Source organism: Terrapene carolina, unplaced genomic scaffold (assembly GCF_002925995.2).
Source record: "Terrapene carolina triunguis isolate 2854851 unplaced genomic scaffold, T_m_triunguis-2.0 Scaffold113, whole genome shotgun sequence".
Taxonomy (NCBI): Eukaryota; Metazoa; Chordata; order Testudines; family Emydidae; genus Terrapene; species Terrapene triunguis.
In genome coordinates, this window is record NW_020664464.1 from 3,712,106 (window position 1) to 3,734,857 (window position 22,752).

Consider the following 22,752-nt stretch of genomic DNA (forward strand, 5'->3'; position numbering starts at 1 on the left):
CTTGGGGATTGAAGTCCTATGTCTCTTCACAGGGCATTTATATTGCAGAAATGTGAAGGGCAGGATTCTGTCTGTTATTCTTCCAACACTCTTCAACTATTTGGCCTTATGATGAGCAGCTGATTTAGAACCTAATAAACAGGCTAGATTAAAATCTGAAGAGCTCAAATAACCCAAAATGTTTTTGTTCTTGTCCATGGTATTGTTACTAAGATGGTTACATTGTTAGTACTGTAACGGATATATCAAAGTACTCCATTAAGGGAAAAAAGAACCTAGAAAATTGAAATTGTTGAATGTGTGTATGTATTTGTGGTGGGGGTGTTGACATGTATGTGCCTCCATAGTGGGTAAGAAAAATAATGGAATCTATTTTTAGTCACATAACAATGGGTATTTGGAATGGAAGAGCAAGATTTGAATACATTAATAAAATATTAATAATAGTCATAGCACCTCTCTCTCATCCAAGAATCTCCAAACATTTACACCTCACAACACCCTTCTGAAGCAAGTTTTGACTACTCTGGTATTACCAGCCTCATTGTTACAGATTGGGAAACTGAGACATAGAAAGGTTAAGTGCCCTAAGATCACACAAATCCATGTCATTGCCAACAATAGAACTTGTCTCATTAGTCTCTGTCATGTGCTTTAACCGCTGCATCATACTCCTCTTCTAGGGGTGAGCATGGTGCTTTTTGTTAAATAAAACAGTTTAATTTAAAAATGTATACAGGGAGGGTAAGTACTTGCCTCTAAAAAGTTTGATGGAATGGCTCAGGGGTTTAAGGTGCTACTTCCAAATTGACCCAGGTCAGTAGTGATTGAAAGTTGTTTTCTTCTAATGACTGTTTGGGGATTATGCAAAAAAGTGTGGTGGTCTTGGTATTGCTCCTAGTGGAAAACCACCCACTTTACAAAACCACCACCACATTTGACACCAAAAGCCTTTGCAGAGAGGCCAGGGATGGAATAGACAAGAAGAGGAGAAAGTAACAAGTGGTCCTTCCAGAGGACTGAAGCACACTGGCAAAACACTGGGTAATAGGTTTCACAACCTACACTGTACTTATCCTGTGGTCAAAAAGAGGGCTTCAGTTTCCAGGGCTCTCAATCTAGCACCAAATTCACATAGAGTGGTTTAATTTTTTTTAACAAGTTTACCACTGGAGCCCTAGTTAGGATCTTAAAACTGGATGAGGAGTTAGTTCTGAATTTGTCTACATTTCACCAAAACCATCTTCAACTTGGAATTGGGGTCTTATACTGCAAATTATAGTAACCACAAATAGAGACACTGAGTTCCATTCTTTTTAAGCACAAGTCAGGATGTGCATTCAAATGCGTAATTTATAACAAAAAAGGCATGTATTTTTCCATGGGTGTGTCACAAGAGTGTTCAGAGAGTATAGGCAAACACCACACTACAGACTGAAATGAAATACAGGAATGGGGAGAGGAAGGAAATGCATTTGTGCCAGCAAAAGGCATAAGAAAGTTTGTGGCCAACAGCTGGAATTTTTGTGGCTCATTAATTAATGGAACTACTTTTCACTGCACTCAAGTACAGAACTAAATAATGTAGAGAATGCAACCTTTCACCATTATTTATATTGTACAAAATTATATCCTATTTGTTTAGAAAAAGACTATAAAAATGTTCAAGAACAAAAAAAGGAACAGTAACAAGGAAAAATACCGCACTGTGTCTCAGTGAATTGTAACTGCTTCTGCCCATACATTCTGAAAATACACAGAGAAGGGTGAGAGAAACACCGGGATGTATTTGAAAAGGTTCTTTGGAAAGCACCTAAGTGACTATTCCCTAAATCATTATTGAACCAATTTCAGTGCTCCAGCCTGGTGTGAAGGGGGCATTTTGTTGTTGAGGTGCCTTCTTTCAGATAAGCCATAAAATAAAACATCTGAGAACATATGGTTGATAAAGATCCCGTGGCTCTTTATGTAAAGCTGAGGATGTTCATTTCCATGTCCTGGAAAAATTTCAATTTGGGTAATAATATTCTGCCTCCCTGAATTTCCGCTCCAATTTCAACTGGATATGGCCTTCTTCTTCACTTCCTGTCCTAAACTGTTCTCTAGTGATGTTATGTGCTGATGAACAGCTACTGCATTTTACCTCAGAGAGTCTGCATCTCAAAGGTGAGTAAATTTATTCTTGTGGGTAGTATGCATAAGAAAGTTTGTTAAGTGCTTTGGGAGCCCCATGATGAAAGACACTATCTATAAATATAAGAGATCATATCTGAAAAATGACATAAGCAGATGTTTCCTTATTAAAAAGGCAATGGTGATTGACAGGTCATAAAAATACACACTTTGAGTCATTTCTGGCCCAACTGAAGTTAATACCCATACTCCTAAAGATTTCAGTGGAATCAAGATTTCTCCCAGAAAAGCCAAAACACTTAATCCTCATGTTACTTTTGAAAGAACACACATACTCTTTTAAAAAGCCACGTGTGTTTCTTTTGGGTTCAGTATATTAAATTTAGGTGCTAAGACTAGGAAGCACCATCCCATTTTGGCACCTCTTTTTAGTGGCTGATGCTGCCCGCATCTCCTGGTACTCCCCACCTCTGGATGAGTTGATATACAGAGGGAAAAGAGGTCTAATGAATATTAAACCACATACTTTGCAAGTAAAGTAGTCAACATTTTTGTGGAATGGCCTGTAAAAGGCCCTTGTGTTTTACTAGAACAACATACAGTGGAATAATATTTTTGAGGAGTATTATTTCTAAATTTAAAATGTTCATTTCAGGAATTATAATTAGTGAAAAAAGGAGCCAAATAAGTTTTCTTTAAACACCAAAGAACTATTAACTTGTTAATTAATTGTACGCAGTGTTATTGTAGCCGTGTTGGTCCGAGGATATTAGAGAGACAAGGTGGGTGACGTAATATCTTTTATTGGATCAACTTTGGTTGGTGAGAGAGACAAGCTTTTGAGCTACTCAGAGAAGAGCTCTATGTAGCTCTTTCACCAACAGAAGTTGGTCCAATAAAAGATATTACCTCATCCATCTTGCCTCACTTGTTAATTCTTATAAGAACAGGGAATCTCTTCTCTCTTCCCTCAGCTCTTTGAGTTATCAAGTATCATTGCTCCTGCTTATGGTCTGTCAGTGTTTCTGTTATCAACCCTGTTTTTGAATAGTTTATTATTTTTAGGGCTTGATCAGAGCTGGCGTTAGCCTTGTTGGGTGGGAAGGTGAAACAACTCTTCACTGCCCACACATGTACCTGACTCCTGCCCCCTGTGATTACACCACTGTGTACAAGGAAGCACTGACGATTAGCAGGAAAGCTAGTAAGATGATTCTTTGAGGTAACTCTTGTGAAACTGACTCATGTATATACAAAGCATGTGCTCCTTCTTTTCAGGTTCCATCCAGGCTCCTGCTGCAGGAGAAGCACAGTCCAGCTGCTTATGCTGGGATCTGTGCACAGCTTCCAACACTTACAGTTTTGCAAGGGAGAATTGCCCAAATAACCTGTGAGATTTGGAGTTTGCTAGCATCCCAGCTTCTGGAGGGTCGCATGTATTCTATTAAATTTTAGAATGTGTCACTACTGTTAAAAGCAATGAGCTCGATTAATTTCATGAGTGCTAACAGAATCCAGGAAGAAGAAAATCCAGCAATTCCAAGAGCCAGAGCAACACAATTTGAAAACAAACATCCTCCAGTGGGGCATGGGGAAGATGGGGACAGAGATGGCAGATGCAAGGAACTACAAGGTACTCAGCACTTTTGAAAATCAGGCCAGTTATTTAAGTACCTAAATACGAACTGAGGGAACTAATGTTAGGAATCAGTTTTTGAAGTTCTTGGCCAAATGTGTTTTACTCATCTATACCATCAATTCTGTGCACAAGTGATGGTGAAAAAACTGCACGGAAAAGTGTACATGCAAGTTGTGCACACACAAATGGAGGCTGGGTCTGAACTCCTTTTGAAAATTTGGCTTATATGTACTTTACTATATAATGCCAACAAACAAATTCCTATAGATATTAATGAGACAATGCATACTATGATTCAAATTGTAAATGGGCCCTTTGGAATTGAGACAATGTCAGTCTTTTCACATTACCATTTGTAGTGTTCTTACTATGCAAAATTTCAGCCAATTGATTAGCCTGTACATGTGTATTAAGTATTCTATGCCAAAAGCTTTGGACCCAGTTATAATTTATCAATGGACAAACTTTAATGTTCCATTTGTGGGTTGGTTTGGTTTTTTTAACTGTAGTAAAAAATGGGGAAAAAATCTGCTTTTCCATTTACATTTTATTGGTTTTGAGGGACCCTATGCAATTCAAAGGAAATTAAATACAAAAGGTATATTAAAATAATATGAAATGACTTGTTCGATTTATCAAAAGCCAGAGAACACAGAGTAAGACTTTCACTTCATCCATAACTCAGCCAGTTATGCTGAGGCCCAGCTACGCAAGACCTCTCACTGACCTGGGACCCCTCCCATACCAAAATACATAAGGTGAGTTCAGGCTGAAGTGGAAATCTTACCTCTGAATATATTTCCCCTCCCCCCCCCCACACACGCACAGTATATTTAAAGTCTTAAAGTCTCACATCCATTTTTGAATAAACTTTGAATGAGATTTGCCTTGGTTCAATATAAAAGAATTACAAACCTGCTAGTTTTAATGAGAATTATACTTTTAAATACACATATTATTTGCTAATCTCCAGATTCTAGCAGAATATTTAGGAACTCTGGAGTGGGGAAAGCAGATCTAGTAAAAGTCTATGTCTCCAAAAAGATCAAGACTTTCCAGTAGACTAGTACAACGCCTCACAGCTAAAATTTTGAATAGTAAGAATACTACACATTTTAGCATGAAAATATTATTGATTAAAATGGATCTTATTCCCATTTCCATCTTAAATTTAGATTGAACAGGTTTTCTATTTATTATATTTCCTGAAGCCCCAACACCCCCACCCAACCTACCAGACATGCACACAACACATGCACAAATTTAAAAATAAAATTTTCTGTTTTATGCTGCTGGTTTTACCATAGGTATAACTCCCACATTAAACTGCTGTGTTTCCATGACTAGCAGAGTGAGTCACACTTCAGGGAGCCTTGCAACAAATGGGAGATTTTTATTTATTTATTTTAAAATGAGCTGAGCCACTTTCTGAAACAACAAAACTTGGCAGGCAGGTTAAATATACAAGACCCATATGGCAAGGCTCCATAACACTGTTGCAACACAGTGCGCAGAACAACCAACACGGGATGAGCAAACAGAGCATTATTAGTGGCAATTTCCACATACAGTAGTGTGTAGTACAGTTAGCTTTACATTTACTTGAATGAAAGGTGAAAATGAATGGCTGCGCATTTTTTGGAGTTCAGATCAATTTTTTTCCAATCACCAATCCACCAACCTATACAAAAGTAAGACACCTCTTAAAGGAGGGAATACAGCACATGAATAAATAATTTGCTGAAAGGGCGGGCAAACTACAGCAATCCTAGGGGAGTATCCTCCCTCTGGAACAAATTTTAATAATACCTGCCATTTGGCCCAACACAGTGCATTTCAAAGGTGAAAAATTTGCTCTTCAAAAGTGTCTTCCTTAGCCAGGAACAGAAGGTGCACATAGGCAAGATATTCAGCAATATCCAGAGAAGGGTATAAATGCTCTCAGAGGCCATGAAATCTCCCCATACACCCTTCAGTTCAAACAGTGAGAGAACATGAACATTTAGGGTGAAGAGATGACATCTTGATACAGTGCAAACAAAGCACGAGGCATGAAATGGCATCCTTTGGCTATCTTCATTTCACCCCGTTCTCATTGCTGTCCCAATTTAATCTACTTTTAGGAGACATTCACTCAGTCACTGTAGATTTTAAAACATTGTGGAGGGGGAGTGAGAACAGCATTTTCTGATCTGGGAGCAAGAGCAACTTTTCCTTTGGATTTTTACAGTATTTAAGAACTAGCAATGGAAGCCATTTGCCAAATTCATTTAGTCTCTGACAGAGGGACACATATGTGATCTCTTAATTTACAGCTTGCATGTACAGATGTTCACACTTAGTTAAAGGTTTCTTAATAGCTTTTTAAAAATAAAAGTGTGTTCATCATGGGTGTTTTATACATACCCAAACAATACAGCTAAGCTGACAAATGCCTCTTCATGCCTCACCATGCCTCTTGAATGACAAAAAAAAAAAAAAAAAAGCAGACTGCATTTCAGTTGCATGTACACAGAATAAACGTTATTTAAAAAGTCTGAATGAAATCTTTCATTAATTTTTCTCTCTATGATCTGATTCCAAGTTGAAAAATTTAGATTGCTACTAGGTTTATGTAGCCGAAAGCAGAACCACCGTTTGTTCACAGACGTTGCTTTGCTGTCTGCTATTTTTTTTATCCCTTTGCAAAACTTTGAACCCCATCCAGCTTTGACACACTGCCTCTTCAGTTAATAACTATCAAGTTTCCCCTTGTCTCCTGTCTACTTTTCTTTGAGGCAATTGCGCACTCAGCACCCCGAGATAATAACACACATCTATAAGATAAAAGCAATGGCATTAATGTAATTGTCTGCCTTTCTCTCTTTAGCCTAATCTTTTTTTTCCTTCAGTTTTGACTGCCTGTGTGACACCTGTTTTTGTCTCCTCTGATCCTACGACAGGTTTTCCGCTGACAAGGTTTTTGCCTGACAGAGATTCTGCCAGACAAGAACATAATAAAATATGAAGAACTGCTTGTCAGAGTTTCTGCCAATGCTCACATGAAATAGGGGGAAAAAAATCCTGACTTTTTTTTTTTTTTTTTAAGGGGCCCTGTGATGGTCGCTTTTGGCCTGTCAGGAAAACAGCCTCCCAGGCCAATTCCTGCAAGCCAAACAGGTGTTTTCTTTTATGTTTTATATATATATGTTTTTTCACCAATAGTGGAAGAAAAAGTTTTCCCTAAATTATTGCCTGTGATATGAAGGTTAGAAGCAACTTTGACTGTTTGGAGATACTCGATGAGAGGGGATATTTTTTAAACTCAGTAGTGAACCTTAAAAGAAAATTAAGTTAAAAAAATCAGTTCTTTTTTTCTTGTTGATGTCTGGTATGATCAAAGGGACTTAACTGCTACGAGAGATAGGGGAGCCTCAGTCTCTGTTCCCAGAATAAAATACAGACTATTAAACATTCTCAGGGTGGGCAGGCTGTCTAAGTGAAAAACCAGGACACCTGTCACTGAGGGCAGGGGACGGTTAGGGAGGTTTGCATGGGGGTGGGGGGGTAAAGAGAGAGAGGAGTGAAGCAGGGAGAGAGACAAGAGAACCCAGTGCTCCCTTTCCTCCTCCTCTTCAAAAGCAAATCCCTCTTACTCTTTCCCTGCCACCATATGGATTTGAGATTCTATGTGGAGGAAGACTGAAGCAAAGAGGGAGATCTCCTTGGAGTGCCATGTGTGGGCAGGGATGAGCAGGTGTCAACATGTGACAGGCCAGGTCAGGATGGTCCTCGTGGAATGTATGCATTCAGCCAGCAGCCTAGTTGGCTGATGTGCCCTTCAAGTGGCCAGAGTCTGCAGGTTACAAAATCAGAACAGCACTGTTTTGTTTTTTTTAACTGATAGGGACAGACCATGAGAATAGGGACACAGTTATCTTAATGCATTAGTATAACTGTCTTACCTGGCAGAGATGGCCACTTCTGACCCGCACATGGGTCTACATTTAAAAAAAAATATTGTTGAGGATTGCAGTTTGTAACAGAAGTTACCCATATCATGCACCTAGGTTCCTTTGACTACCATTCATCTTTCAGCTTTCCTCCCTCTGCCTACTCACCAAACATCTATGCCTCCTCCATACCCATCCTGAAGCATCCCTCCATCTACACTACAATGGGATTGGGGCCCAGCTGTATTAGTGTTGGATGATTTATTATATATTCTTGCATGCAAGCAAGTTTGGGAATCCTGGATTAAGAGACTGAATTTGGAGCTTCCCAAGCTTCATTGTGTCACATTACATAATTTGTCTGGGAGATGCTAATCTTTAAATTAGCCTTAACATTGTAATGAAATATATATCACCTAGAAAAAAACCACCCACTTGGGTGGAGTGGAAAAGTATCATTTTGTAAGGCTGCCTTAAGAAGGCAAGCAGGACTTTGTTCTGCAAATTAAGACCATAGTGGAGTTTAAGGCTGATAATCCCCAAATCACTATTGGCTGCATGACCCTGAGATGGCCAGCAGGCTGCCAGCAATCACCAGTTGGTACAAGTGTCGTTCTGTTTCAAACATTACAAAACGAGGGGCTGAAGCTAACCAATGTAACCATGCAATTGTACACTTAACTAGATAACTATACCTAAGGCCCAATCCTGCCAAGTGCCTCCTGAGAGCTGTTGGGCACCCTCAAATTCCCACGGAGACCCTTCTGCCCTGATATCCGGTAGCTGAAGATGTTCAGCCCTTGTAATATCAGGCCATGCGCAGGGCCGGCTCCAGGGTTTTTGCCGCCCCAGGCGGCGGGGGGAAGCCGCGATCGCGATCGGCAGCACTTCGGCGGCAGCTCCACCACATCACTTTCTTCTTCAGTGGCAGGCCCTTCCCTTCGAGAGGGACCCACCGCCGAATTGCCGCATGTGCCGCCCCTTTCCCTTGGCCGCCCCAAGCACCTGCTTGCTGCGCTGGTGCCTGGAGCCGGCCCTGGCCATGTGACTAGTATTACCCTTTTTAACATCACTCTTTCCCACCCCCCACAACTAAAGAAGACACTTGTGGGTGATTGCCATAAAGTTCATGTACTGTGACCATTTCACACAGCTCCAGTTTAAATACACTTCAGCAAATTTGACTGCAATCAATTAGAATGTAATTAGAGAAGTCTTTCAGGGGTTTAAGTGTATGCTTTCCAGAATACATTTTCTGTTTCTGAAATCCGGATGGGAATGGGATAAAAAACTGGGGGGGGAGGGGGGTCTGCTAAATTAATCTGGAGCAAATTTCCTCATAACTCGATAGCTTGAGTCAAAGTTCTTCCTACTAAGTAAAGGTAACACAATGTTTTTCCCATCCAGTGATTGTCACATTCACAATATAAAAAGCAGAGGTAAAGTTACCCAAGGCCTCATCATTACATTAGAACATCTGAAAGCAATATGCAATTTTTATTCTCGCCATCAAATCCTTCTCCCTGTTTTAACCTTGCGCTGTTAGATTGAATGGAGTGGTTGAGTTTGTTTTGTTTGTGTTCTGCTTAACCTGGTGAACTCTAGTTAATTAAGATGTTCCTATAAACAATTAAGCTTCTTTTAGGATCGTTAGCAAGATATAAAATTTATGATGTAATAAAATGTAATAAACTGGTAAAGGGGCTAGCACATCGCAGCCCTTCATGTGCAGCGGGATCAGTGTTACGGGTTTCATTCATTTAAAATTCAGGTAACCGTGACCGCTTGTTACGAAAGTGCCCAAATTGACAGCCACAGCTCAGTTGAGACTCCTGCTCTGAAGTTCCACAGTACTGGTCCTATGAAGCTCAAAATCCAGCAGACAGTCCCAACCAATCTGCTGCTCCTGTTCATTCAAAGACTCAAGCTACATCTTCCTCAATGGTCATATAGTTAACCCCTACTTCACTGAACATGTTCAAGGATGCCACAGGCTTTCATGCAAAGAAGAAACTGAACTGGGAGCTGCTACTGTCCCTTAATAGAGGAATTTCCATGAAAGCAAAATTATCCTTCATTAACAAAATTAAATTACTAATATTTTTGCACTGTCCCCAGATTTTTAAAGCCCCCCAGGAGTTTGTAAGTTCAAACAGAAAAATTTTCTCCTTACCAGGAGTGCTGCAACAGTATAGTGGGGGAGCTGAGAGCCATTGAACCAAACTGCAAACCTGGTATATGATGGAAACCACTTCAAGCCAGCACCCTTAGTTACAGCTCCCACGCCCCTTACTGGCTTCTCTTCTCTAAAAGGGAAGGACCAGCTGTTGAAGACTTTCTTAACTCTCATCACTGGAGGAAAATCTATGTAGGCTTGTTTATCTCTAGATGGAGGCTAGTTTGTAAATGTAACTGTAATAATATAATTTAACAAATGGGCAAGTAATTATAATGTCTTGCATTTCTACAACCATTTCCATCTAAACATCTCAAAATGCTTTACAGTTAGTTGAGACTCCACAGCTGTGAAAGTGGGTATTATACCTACACCTCTACCCCGATATAACGCTGTCCTTGGGAGCCAAAAAATCTTTCCGCATTATAGGTGAAACCGCATTATATCGAACTTGCTTTGATCCGCCGGAGTGCGCAGCCCCTCCCCCCCGGAGCGCTGCTTTACCGCATTATATCCGAATTCATGTTATATCGGGTCGCATTATATTGGGAAGAAGTGTGTTTTGCAGACAGGAACTCCGAGGCACAGGGAAATGAAAATGACTTAATCAGGATCACAGAATGCATCAGTAGCAGAACTGAAAATGAAAGCTATGGGCCAAATGCTGCTCTAACATTACACTTTGGGGGTTGGGGTGAGGAGGAGCAGAGAATTTGGTGCTGGACTTCTGAATCTCTGTCCCTTGCATTCACCGAAACATCTCACAGTGATACTCCAGTATTGGAAGCAGGTGATTCTTGCCCGGAATTTGTGAGGACTCTGTATGATCCATTTGTATTTACACTCAACTGAAATATTTACAAGCACACAAAACCAGAGGAAAAAGGCTAATACATTGTGTGGTTTGTTTACATGGATACTTTCCTTTAAAGCACAACAACTGTAAGCTGATGAGCCAGGAAACAAACTGAACAAATACATGGTCCTCCCAGGTCAAACTGAGAAGGGACAACCGATTTTAGGCAAAAACAACTAGAACAAAAAGAAAATGATAGATTAAAGAGACTTTGCCAAGGGAGGTACAGGAACCTGGCTGTCTGTTGGGAACCTCAGCAGCAGTTAAATCCAGTCTAGAGGTAGATTAACATTATTTTTATTTTAAAGTCACTTTAACATGAAGACTTAGTTTTTGGTCTTCATAACCAGATGGAGAAGTAACTAAGAGCTAAAGAAATTCCTTTACAAAGATGCTTGTGGAAAAGTCCTATATAATTGAAGAGGGAACCAATAGGTTTCTATAGCCACTTAATATGAATTTAATCTGAAAACCTATACAATTTAATTGAAAATGGGCTTTTTATGAGCATCTTATAGTATTCTACAGCAAGATTATGATTCTCTATTAAATTCTACAAGATGGTTAAAAAATATAGAAAGATATTCTATTCAAGTTTACCTACAGTGTGCGCACACACAGCTCTCCCCTCCCCCCAAATTGCAATCCATGCCAATTTTTAGCCAGAGATTTATACCTGTGACCTCCTTTGGTTTTGGGGCAGAGCTGAGCTCTGGCTTTGCAAATGTAATGCTCCAGATTTCTGTCACTCAACAGCTTTGGACTGAGATAAATGTGATAACACAGGAAGGTTTTTAATTTAACATAACACTTTTTTTCCCCCATGCAGCTCATGTTAAAAGTCCTAAACCTCCCCACATTAAACCACATCCTCATAGAGACTTGTACAAAGAGTCTGGCTAGGGAGAGATGAAATTTCTAAAATTTTCAGTAGCTGATAGGGAAAAGGATGGGGGGGGGGAGAGATGTTATTGTCCTTTCTCTCTCTCTCTCTCCCCACCATTCCCTTACCTGACAACTTTACAAATTACCATATAGAAATGGCTGCTCAGCCATTCGGAATGAACAAAAAGTCATAGTCATGTCATGCATGTGAACTTACGATAGAGCACTCTCTGGTGCTTGGTGGGGGTCATTGTTTTGATTGTTGGTCTCATTTACAGCAAGTTAGTGTGTGCATTATATAAAAACTTGACAGCGGAAAACTATTTCTCTGGCAAGATTAAAGTGTAACCCACATAGTGAGACTGGGGATTAATACTCGCTGGATGGCACCTTTTCAACCAAAAGGAGTAATGGCTATGCACTATGTGCTGCAAAACTCCAGTCAATTTCTGTTTCATTAAATCCACCAAGGAATTTGAGCTCAAATTTATTAGAGAAAAGGCCTGGCCAGCACCCAGCTTCGAGAAGAGGTCATGTGAAGTTCAGAGAACAGGTATAGCTCAGAGAGACCCCAGAGCACAGTGTCTAGAATAAAAGGCCCTGCCCAGAGATGCCCTGCTCAGCATACACCAAGAAAAAGACCTGGCACAGTTTATTAGAGAGCTAAGGGCCAACTTATTGATCTGAGAAAAAGTCCACTTTTGCACAGGGAAACAAACAAAAAAAATATTCACAGGATACTTAATTGCCCTCAACAGCTCGATTCCAAGAATAGTGTGAAATTTAACTAGCTCAAGAATATTAATAGTTGCACAATATATCAAGAACGGGTCTGTATCTGACATCTAACTGAGTTTAGATTGGTGACCAATTTATGGGAAACACAAGAAACTATTTTTGATTATATGACCATTTTTCAGCCAGTGTGACAGTGAATTCAGAGGTTTAATAAACATACAATAAAACTGACAATAGTGAAGTCTGATGCAGTGGAACTCCATTTGTAGTGAAACAGAATGAAAGTCCTGACTAGTTTCAGCACACTGTGATATGCAAAATATGTTTCTTCTTATTGTGAAATTGTTCTGTGAAAAAATAAAAAAATCATTTCAAGAGGGTAACACTGTACTTCCACTGATACTGTATCGGGTCAGTAATTCAATTGGACTAGATACCAAAACTGTGGTACATCTGGTGGCTTGACAGTTCATATTCTTTTATCAATGACAGATCAAGTGTACAAAATGCTGAGTCGATGTAATCACCGGGATCTTATTACTGTTACTGCCTAGCATAATTCTCCTCTCTCACTGGCCTAAAGTAAGATTTTTTTGGGGGGTGGGGGGAGAGAGAGAGAGAAACATGCATGTAAAATACCATTATCATCATGGTTAAGGTTGAACAAGTTGATTTTTGTACCTAATCTGGTATAGTTTTAAGGCTATTTTATTAGTGTTTGTTACTTGTCACACAACCAAAATATTAGGAGAAGCAGCTACAGTGTCTACTCAAAGTATCTGATTTTTTTCTTTAAAAAATACCAAATGGCCCTGGACTACACTAAATCAAAGTGCCCACACAATTTCACTGTTAAGATTTTATTTATTTATTTTGTATCTTATGGGTCATATAAAGTGACTTAAGATTTTTTTTTAACCCTTGTCTGTTTTACTGCTTTAGGCCTAGGAAATGGCTTATCCAATTTAAACGATTTATTTTTTTGTTTTAGAAAATAAATCTCCATCCAAGCTGACAATACAAATGCCAAGTTTCAGCTGGAAGGGAATTAAAACAGCCCAGTTCTCTACATCCTCTAAAAAAAAAACAGTAATCCACACAAGATACAACCAATTCCCTCTCAAGCATAGCCGTGCTAGAGAAGGGGGCTATACTCTATGCAGTTTTTGGCTTGAGCCTTAAAAACGCTGATGGTAGGATTACCACTATAGTGAAAGGGTGCAGGGTCAAAACTCGATAAACTGAACTTTTGCCAACAGAAACATTTATCTTGCCACAAAAGAACCGCTTTGATGAATCTGCTCTTATATTGACATCCTTCTTTGGCACTTCTGAATAGAAAAGAACTGAACTTGTAGGAAACCTTTCCTTTCAAGAAGCGCACAGCTCGTTTTAGGTGAGGAAAGAAAAACATGAGAAAGACAATGGAAACAGGAAAAAGAAACAGGCCAGCAGTTGCTATGTGAAATAATACCACAATGGCTGTGTGCCCTTTCCTTCTTGGCCCCAGAATTCCAACATTTCAAATGGACAATTATTAGCAGGCATTAACTCTGTGTGGATGAGTCAGGGAAAACATCAGACAGTTGCAACTGAGGCCTATTTTTGACCTCTTCAGTTAATTATGATTCTGGGTAATCAAGCTTGGATATGCTTGATACTTCTTATTGGAAACACCTATTGTTTGATAATCGCATTTAATAAAACACTACCTCATCTATCAAGGATATGAGTGGAAATTCATTAACGAAAACCAGAAAAAAACCCTAATTAATGCAGTGGGAACTACCACTTGCATTCACTGAACATTGGTACAGTGTTTTGGGCTTAAAGGAAGTAATTTTTAAACAGTAAGATGATTCACCGATTTTAAAATCCAGGTGCAACAGTACAATGAATTAATCAGTTCCTTTTGAATGCCCCTCAAATTTTGGAAAGTAGCTAAAGTCAACAAGTCAAGCAGACTCATCACACAGTCTTCAGGAACTAATTTATAAGCCTATGCTTTGAGTGTGCATACGGCAATATACATCTGACTAGCTTTATACTGCCATAAAATGTAAATACTCTGGCTGCATCTACTTTAAAGGAGCTAAAAGAAAAGAAAATGATTTTCTGCAGGTTGCATTTGTAAAGTTTACACTTTTGTTAATATCTAGCTGAATTCAACTTTTCTATTTGAAAGCACTACAGCATAGGAACAAGTGGTGTGCCCAGTGCTTATAGCATTCATCTTTCACCTTTAGTACCTAGGCCATTTCTGTTATACGTATTGGGGTGGCCTCACACTATCTTCTAATATTCCAATTTTCAACCCATCCACTTCACAGAAAACTACCAACCAGAGAAATCAAGCCACACTGTTATGTGGAGTTCTGGTTAAAAGCAAAAAAAACCCCTGGGCTACTATAGTCCAAAATAAAGTCCATGCAGCAGGCCATATGATTACAAATATTCAACATGGAGAAGTAATTTGTCTGGTCATTGGAAATAAGCCAGATAAGTCGTCTTCCCTCCCCTTTGAACAGCAGATCATTGTGTGCTGATCCTGCACAAAGCCGGATGTCTACCTGAACTACAAAGATACTGAGATGGCTGAAAGCCCCTAAGAAAGTGAATGAATCTGGTTATACTGCAAGAGCATGTATCTTGTCTGAAATTTTGGGGAACAGAAAGAAGCTGTGCCCAATTAGGAATCCAGTTCATAATTCATCTGCAAACCAACTACCTACTTGTCTGTTTTACCTTCAGTATTAGCAATGGGCTTTATCCAACCATTACAAAGCAACACAGGAATGGATCTGTACCTACATACTGTGACGTTTTGTACCTCGAGGGAACACCCTGCACCCTCATATTCATCCTTATAATATCATTGTGTGGTATCCAATGCAAAGTTTGTCATGTTGGGTGTCTTCGGAAGACTCATGATGCACTGAGCATTGTTCTTATAGTGATGTTATAGTAATTGTTGTTACAGTAATGTTATAGGCTATAATTTCATGTATATACTTATGAGGCTGAAAATGTGTCCTCATGGCAAAAACTCCCCAAGAGCAGAGGGGCAGTTCACACTTCATCAGGGCATGTATGGGACAAACCCAGCCCAGCTCACAGGAACAAAGGACACTAGCCTAGGCAACAACAAAGGATCTGTTGGACTCTCGACTCACCCCCTTCCTTTGGTCAGTTTGAAACTGTGATGGGGTAATGTTCACCTGACTCTTAGGAGTGGAGGGGGCAAAGCCAAGAGTGAAGAAAGGACATGATAAAAGGGAGAGACGTTTGCCATGGTCTTCCTCTCTCTTCCACTTCATTCTAAAGACATCACCACCAAGCGACTAAAGCACTGATCAAAGGGGAAAGCCTGGCTGAAGGGCAACCAGCCAGCCTGTGGTGAGAAGCATCTAAGTTTGTAAGGGCATTGAAAGTGTTAAGGTCAGCTTAGAATACATTTTAGCTTTTATTTCATTTGAACAAATCCGACTTGTTATGCTTTGACTTATAATCACTTAAAAATCTATCTTTGTAGTTAATAAATCTGTTTGTTTATTCTACCTGAAGCAGTGCGTTTGGTTTGAAGCATGTCAGAGACTCCCCTTGGGATAACAAGCCTGGTACATATCTATTTCTTTGTTAAATTGACGAACTCATATAAGCTTGCAGTGTCCAGCAGGCATAACTGGACACTGCAAGACGGAGGTTCCTAGGGCTGTGTCTGGGACCAGAGATATTGGCTAGTGTCATTCAGTTGCACACTCCAAGGACAGTTTACATGCCAGAGGCTGTGCATAAACAGCCCAGGAGTGGGGGTTCTCACAGCAGAGCAGGGTAAGGCTGGCTCCCAGAGTCAAGTATTGGAGTGATCTAGCAGATATCCGGTCCGGATAACAACAGAGGGGAACGTCACACATACTCTTTTCCCTTCCAGGAATGGGCACACTTGAAAAGCCCCCTAGAACTGCTTGCTTTTCAGTTTTGTTAAGCATTCCGACATGCTTACTTTCAGCACACACACATTTATGCATTACACAGATATGCACAAAATACATAGAAACCAAGGACATTTTAGGAGGAAGGTACTGATCTTCTCCTTCAGATCTTACTGAAATAAAACAGAATTTATACAACACAACCCACTGGATGCTTGGAAAAAGTGAGAATGGTGAGTATGCTTGCTTCTGGTCTAATAGTCTGAACTGTAAGAAGGAAACTCAGACGTAAATTTATCCTGCAAAGATAGCCATCTCTCTCTTTTCTCCTGATGTTCATGAAATCATTTCAGAAGAAAATGTCTTTCTTATTTGTCTTCTAATTGCGTTTACTGAAACTATATTGGACATGATCAAGATACACCTGGTTTGTGGTAGGTTTGTGACTGACTTCTTACAAAAAAAAAAAATCCAACCCGAAGCATTTAGTGTATATTTATAAAATTTATTTAGATGCAAGCCAAACACATGAGCCCACTCCGTCTCCAGTTCTCCTTTACCCACTTTAACATAGCAGCTGAATTTGTCTTCCCTAAGCCATATTATGAGTGTGAACTACCATCAAGGCTTTCATTCAGCCAAGGAGGATATACCAGTTTCATTCTGACATCCTGTCTCCAAAAAGCTGACGGTGGTATGTTTGAGTTTCCATGGGAATTCAGTGACTCTTTGGCTACTGCATATGGGCAATGTGAACTCCACTGTGCAACCATACTATAAACATCTTGCCTTCCTGCTAAGAGCTATGAGCATAGCATTACTGCTTGGAAACTAGAATATGTTCTCTGAGCTCTACACAGTGCTTAATTAGTGCCAGGGCTGAGCCCCGGCACCTCTGGGCTTGGCAGTTCACAGCCCCGGCACCTCTGGGCTTGGCAGTTCACAGCCCCGGCACCTCTGGACTTGCTGCACCAGATAGGAACGCTGGCTACACACATAATGTTAACAAACTCATTACATCCACTGACACTTGAAGCCACTGCTGGCATAATTGACCCTCTCTTCTCAAATGTAGAGACTGCTTTAAAAAAAGCACACACCCATGTGTGCATGGACAGATATAGCTATTATCACTATATCTAACGAGATAGAGAGAGATGGACAAAACAGAGAGGATAAAAGAACAGATATTTCTTACCATGTGCCACCCAGCCATGTTTACAATGATCACAGGTTCTCAGGTTAATCTTCCCTGGCTGGAAACATTCACATGTGCAATTTACCAGTGTACAGCGGATGGCCTGGGAAAAGAAACAAATGCACATAAATATCTTACCAGATACTTTTTTTTGTTCTTTAAATATCTGCCCATATGGTGGCTGGGGGTTTTGAACATAAAAAAAAGAAAAGGAAAAGAAATTCTAAAATGCAAAGCACTGTTATTTCTTTTATGTAGGGTTTATTTTTCCTTAAAATGCATATATCAATATCCCTGACCAATTATAAAAAAGTCCATTCAATAATAATGTATTCTATTATTCCATAGTCTGAATAAATTCTTAAATTCTTTAAAACAATACAGACCAAGAACTCAATTTTTTTCCAATCAAGTGCCTGAAGGAAAATGTTATTATAGTTATGTCTTCACATAGCACTATGTCACACTGGTTATAATCAAGAGTGAAACATGCACATAAAAATATACACAAAGGCAGAGCAAAGATCTCTTTTTTTCTACACCGTCCAAGCGTTGTTTTCATGTTTCCCTGTTGGGATTCACACAAGATCTAATTCAGTTAAGTATCAGAAGGAAGCCACTGGTCTGGGAACTGGTGTTCCCAAAGCAGCAGTAAAATGAGAGAGGTACAGATAGGACTGGCTCATGAGATACAGCACAACTTTCCTTTGCATCCATAATTTCTCTCCGATCTCCACACATAACACTAACTTTTAGTCCCATATAGTTATTAAAATATAAATGTTTTCCAAAAAGTGACAAAGAGTCCTGTGGCACGTTATAGACTAACAGATGTATTGGAGCATAAGCTTTCGTGGTCCAATACGTCAGTTAGTCTATAAGGTGCCACAGGACTCTTTGTCACTTTTTACAGATCCAGACTAACACGGCTACCCCTCTGATACTTGACACAAATGTTTTCCACTTTTTCTTAAAAGGAAATCTACTAAAAACACAGACTGAATATTGAGATTTAAAATCTGGACAATGAATACATCTAACTAAACCCATTCTTAAAACTACAGTACTTTAAAAAGCTAAGCAAGTTTACTTTATGGGGTGGGGGGGGAGAGGGTCCACAGAAAGTCAGCATAAATGTGGTGAGACCTGTGTTTCTAAACAGTGCTAAAGATGACCTGTGCTCTTCAAACTGCTACCAGTAAATTTATGGCTTGCATTTAGGTGTAATTTGCATGGAGGTTTGTGAGACAGAGGGGACTTAGTCTGATCATTCACAGATTAACAATCTACTGTAACTATCAGTACTTCCAGGAAAATATCTCTCTACTGATTTAGATGCAATCAATGATTACTTGGGGGTTCAGTGGGGGAAGGGAGTTTGGTACCTATGACTGCAGATACTTGGGAGCTTTATGAATGCTGTTGCCTTACAAACCTCTCCTAGACTCTTCCACTTAAAAATCTGCAATACCTGTAAGTAACAGAAATTATCTTCTCTTTACTGAAAGCATCAGATTTGTAAGGAAAACAACATTAAACATTAGCATGGGCAAGCTAAACTCTTTGTCTGCTGACAATGAAAAGAGTTCAAGCTATTTTAAACATTTTATTTATTTATTTGCATCAGACACAGCAACTTCAAGCCATTTGTGGTTTACTGACTCACTCAATCTGTATTTCTCTGCTCGATTTCTGATGCAGGAGTCCTTCCTCCCTTCCATCTAGTCTGCTCTTTTACTACCTTTGACTCTCAAAAGCCCTGATGGAATAAAATATCCAGATATTTCAGGGACTTATTCCCAAAGTCAACTGCCTTTACTCATTAGCTAGGTTGTAAAACATTGCTGTATGTATCATTGATTAAAATCATTAGTAATATGAAATATAAGGGCACAAAAGAACTGCTGACTATGCAGAATAATATATGTGTTTGTGGGTTACAAGGAAAAAAATTCTACTGAAAGGTCCCGTTTCATGTTCAATAGTTTATTGACTCAGTAATATATCAGGTCTCCTCTGGTCAGTAATGGTGTCTTTCTCTAATATGTTCATTAATTAATGAACTCCGTAATTAATTGTACTGCAAAGAGAATGAAGGCATTGCAAAATGGAATGGTATTCCTGTTATACTGTAAAAGATTTTTTTCCTTATAAACAAATGCCTTATTTCACTTATTTTTAAAAACTTTTTTTTACACTAATCTGTTGTAGATTTGTTGCATTTCATGTTACTGCTACGCGCATGCACACGCACACACACACCATCTGAAATAATGTCATTTGCTATTAAAAGTTGACTAGAATTTCCATTATGTTTTCCCTACCTATGTCCCCCCCACCCTCCGCCCAAGATCTGTAGGTTGCCTGTAAAAATTGGAATCAGGCTGAAACTTGAAATACAGTACGTTTCAGCCCAAGAATGACTTTTCTCTCATCCCTTTGAAAATGTTCCACTTAGCCATTTTAAAATGATGAGCTGAAAAAATGTTTACCAGCTTAGAGTTTCTTTTCCTCTTCTGTGACTAAAAAATAGCTTCAATCGTGTTGAGAATATTGCTCTACTTAATTGACTATGTGTTTCCTATGTTAAGAACTTATAACAGCAAAATGACATAATATTTGAAAATTCAAGTAAACTTTCCACAAACATAAAAATGTCTCTTTTTAAAATAGCTAAATCAGAAAACCTTACATAAGTGGTAAGTACTTTTTATTAAGGTATGTAATCAGGCCCAGATATTTAGCCCAGCCTTAACTGGGCCTATCTTTTTGCTCCACAGGAACCTTGATACTTTAGGCCATATTCTGGCTTCAGAGATGCAGGTACACAACTATAAATTTTAATGTGAACCATGCGGCATTTCTGAAAGATAAAGATGATGGCCTGGTGTTTGGGGGCCCGGGAGTCTGGTCAGCAGTGCAGCGGGGCTAAGGCAGGCTCCTTACTTGCCGTGGCTCTGTGCGGCTCCCGGAAGCAGTGGCATGTCCCCCCTCCAGCTCCTATGCGTAGGGGCAGCCAGGGGGCTCTGCACGCTGCCCCCGCCCCAAGCGCCAGTTCTGCAGCTTCCATTGGCCAGGAACTGAAGCCAATGGGAGCTGCGGGGGTGACGCCTGCAGATGGGGCACCATGCAGAGCCACCTGGCTGTGCCTCTGCGTAGGAGCCAGAGGGCGGACATGCCGCTGCTTCCTGGAGCTGCTTGAGGTAAGCACCACCTGGAGCCTGCACCCCAACCCCTTGCCCCTGATCCCCCTCCTGCCTTCCGAACCCCTCAGCCCTAGCCAGAAGCCCCCTCCTGCACCTCAAACCCCTCATCTCCAGTCCCACCCCAGAGCCCGCACCCTCAGCTGGAGCCCTCACTCCTCCCACACCCCAAACCCCTGCCCCAGCCCGCTCCTACATCCCAAATCCCTCATCTCTGGCCCCATACCAGAGCCCACACCCCCAGCTAGAGCCCACACCCCCAGCTAGATCCCTCACTCCCCCGCACCCCAACCCCCTGCCCTATCCCAGAGCCCCCTCCCACACCCTGAACCCCTCATTTCTGGTCGTACCCCGGAACCCATATCTCTAACCCGGAGCCCGTATCCCCTCCCGCACCCCAACCTCCTGCCTCAGCCCAGAGCACCCTCCTACACCCCAAATCCCTCATCTCCAGCCCCATCCCAGAGTCTGCACCCCAGCTGGAACCCTCAACCCCCCCACACACACTCCAAACCCTTGCCCCTGATGCCCCTCCTGCCTTCCGAACCCCTCAGCCCCAGCCCAGAGCCCCCTCCTACACCCCAAATCCTTCATCCCTGGCCCCACCCCAGAGGCCTCACCCCCTTCCACATCCCAACCCACTGCCTCAGCCCGGAGCCCCCTCCCACGCCCTGAGCTCCTCATTTCTGGCCCCACCCTGGAGCCCACACCCGCAGCCGGAACCCTCCCACACCCCAACCCCCCAAGCTAGGCAGGTGAAAATGAGTGAGGGTGGGGAGAGCGAGCGACAGAGGAAGGGGGGATGGAGTGAGAGGGGGCAGGGCCTCGGAGGAGGGGCGGGGTAGGGGGCGGGGCAAGGGTGTTCGGTTTTGTGCGAGTAGCAAGTTAGCAACCCTACTCCGTGCCTAAATTCCCCATCTGCAAAGTGGGAGTAACAACAGAGAGGTGTTGTGAGAATTAAAAGAACAAAGGTTGTGAGGTGCTCAGATGCTATGGTAATAGAAGCCATATAAGAACCTAAAACTATGGTCTTTAGTAAACAACACTTTTTTAAAAAGACAGTTTTAAGATTTGTTTAACATTTCTTTAATTAATCCAAAGCTAATGTAGTCCATGATGCCATCTACCTCAGGTCACTGAAGTGCCCAATACATAACTAATTTAACTGGGAGTCTTTTGGTGGGATAAGCCAGGAGAATGGTATATCCTTATGCCAATGCGCGAGGAGATATCCCTGTAACTTCCTTCAAATTAAAATTGACACACATACTCATTCTTGTCTGAAAATGCCTTTTAACATCCTGTGCTCTTTTTTTATCGTATTTGCTTTAAATGAATCCCTATCAGTTACAGTGAGTAACTATAGATTTGGAAAATGACCTAGAGAGCTGCATTTGGAAACTCTTCTTGAGATGCACACAGTCAATCAATGGAGGGGACGGACTTACAAGTAGCAAGGGGAAGAAGGGTTTGTGTTTAACGAATAGTGTGTTTGTAAGTGATGGTGCAGATTTGGCAAAAGCGTAGTAGGACATTTGTTAGTTCTTTATTTTCACACTGAAGGGGGGAGGGGAGATAGTGAAAGGGGCCTGATGTGATTCTGTAGCAGCTGAATACTGTATTCACTGTTGAGCCATCTGAATGACAAAGCAGACCCAAAAATGCAAGTGTACAACCATCCTGTCAGACATTTCAATATGATTTCATTCTAACTGTCAATGCAAAGTATTGCTAAATAGCTTTTATAGCTATGTAATATATTACTATATTATTTCAAAGTGAAATGCAAAACCTATTTCTCTGACTTAGCTTTCCCACAGTAATACCTCCAACAAGGAAATGAAAAGAAAAAGAGAGGAAGAAAAGAAAAGAAAAGAAATCAAAGACCCAACAGACTTGAAGAAAAACAGAGAAATACAGGATCTTTATGTATGGATTGATACAAAATAGCACAACTCCTCCAAAGAAGATCGTAAAGTGTACTCAGCCTATAGCACTCAGGTTAAAAGACTCCTTAAGTATGCATTGAAATGACATTCTTCAGCAGCTCCAAAGGAGCT

At 40.6% G+C, this 22,752-nt stretch overlaps 1 protein-coding gene across 1 annotated transcript in view; it reads right to left on the bottom strand.

Moving 5' to 3' along the window:
• Window positions 1–22,752, bottom strand: part of BNC2 (basonuclin 2) — a 391,886-nt gene that overhangs the window by 106,008 nt on the left and 263,126 nt on the right. The window contains exon 3 of the mRNA XM_024211083.2: window positions 17,490–17,592. Within this exon, the coding sequence (XP_024066851.1) occupies window positions 17,490–17,592 (103 nt within the window). The remainder of the gene's footprint in view (window positions 1–17,489; window positions 17,593–22,752) is intronic.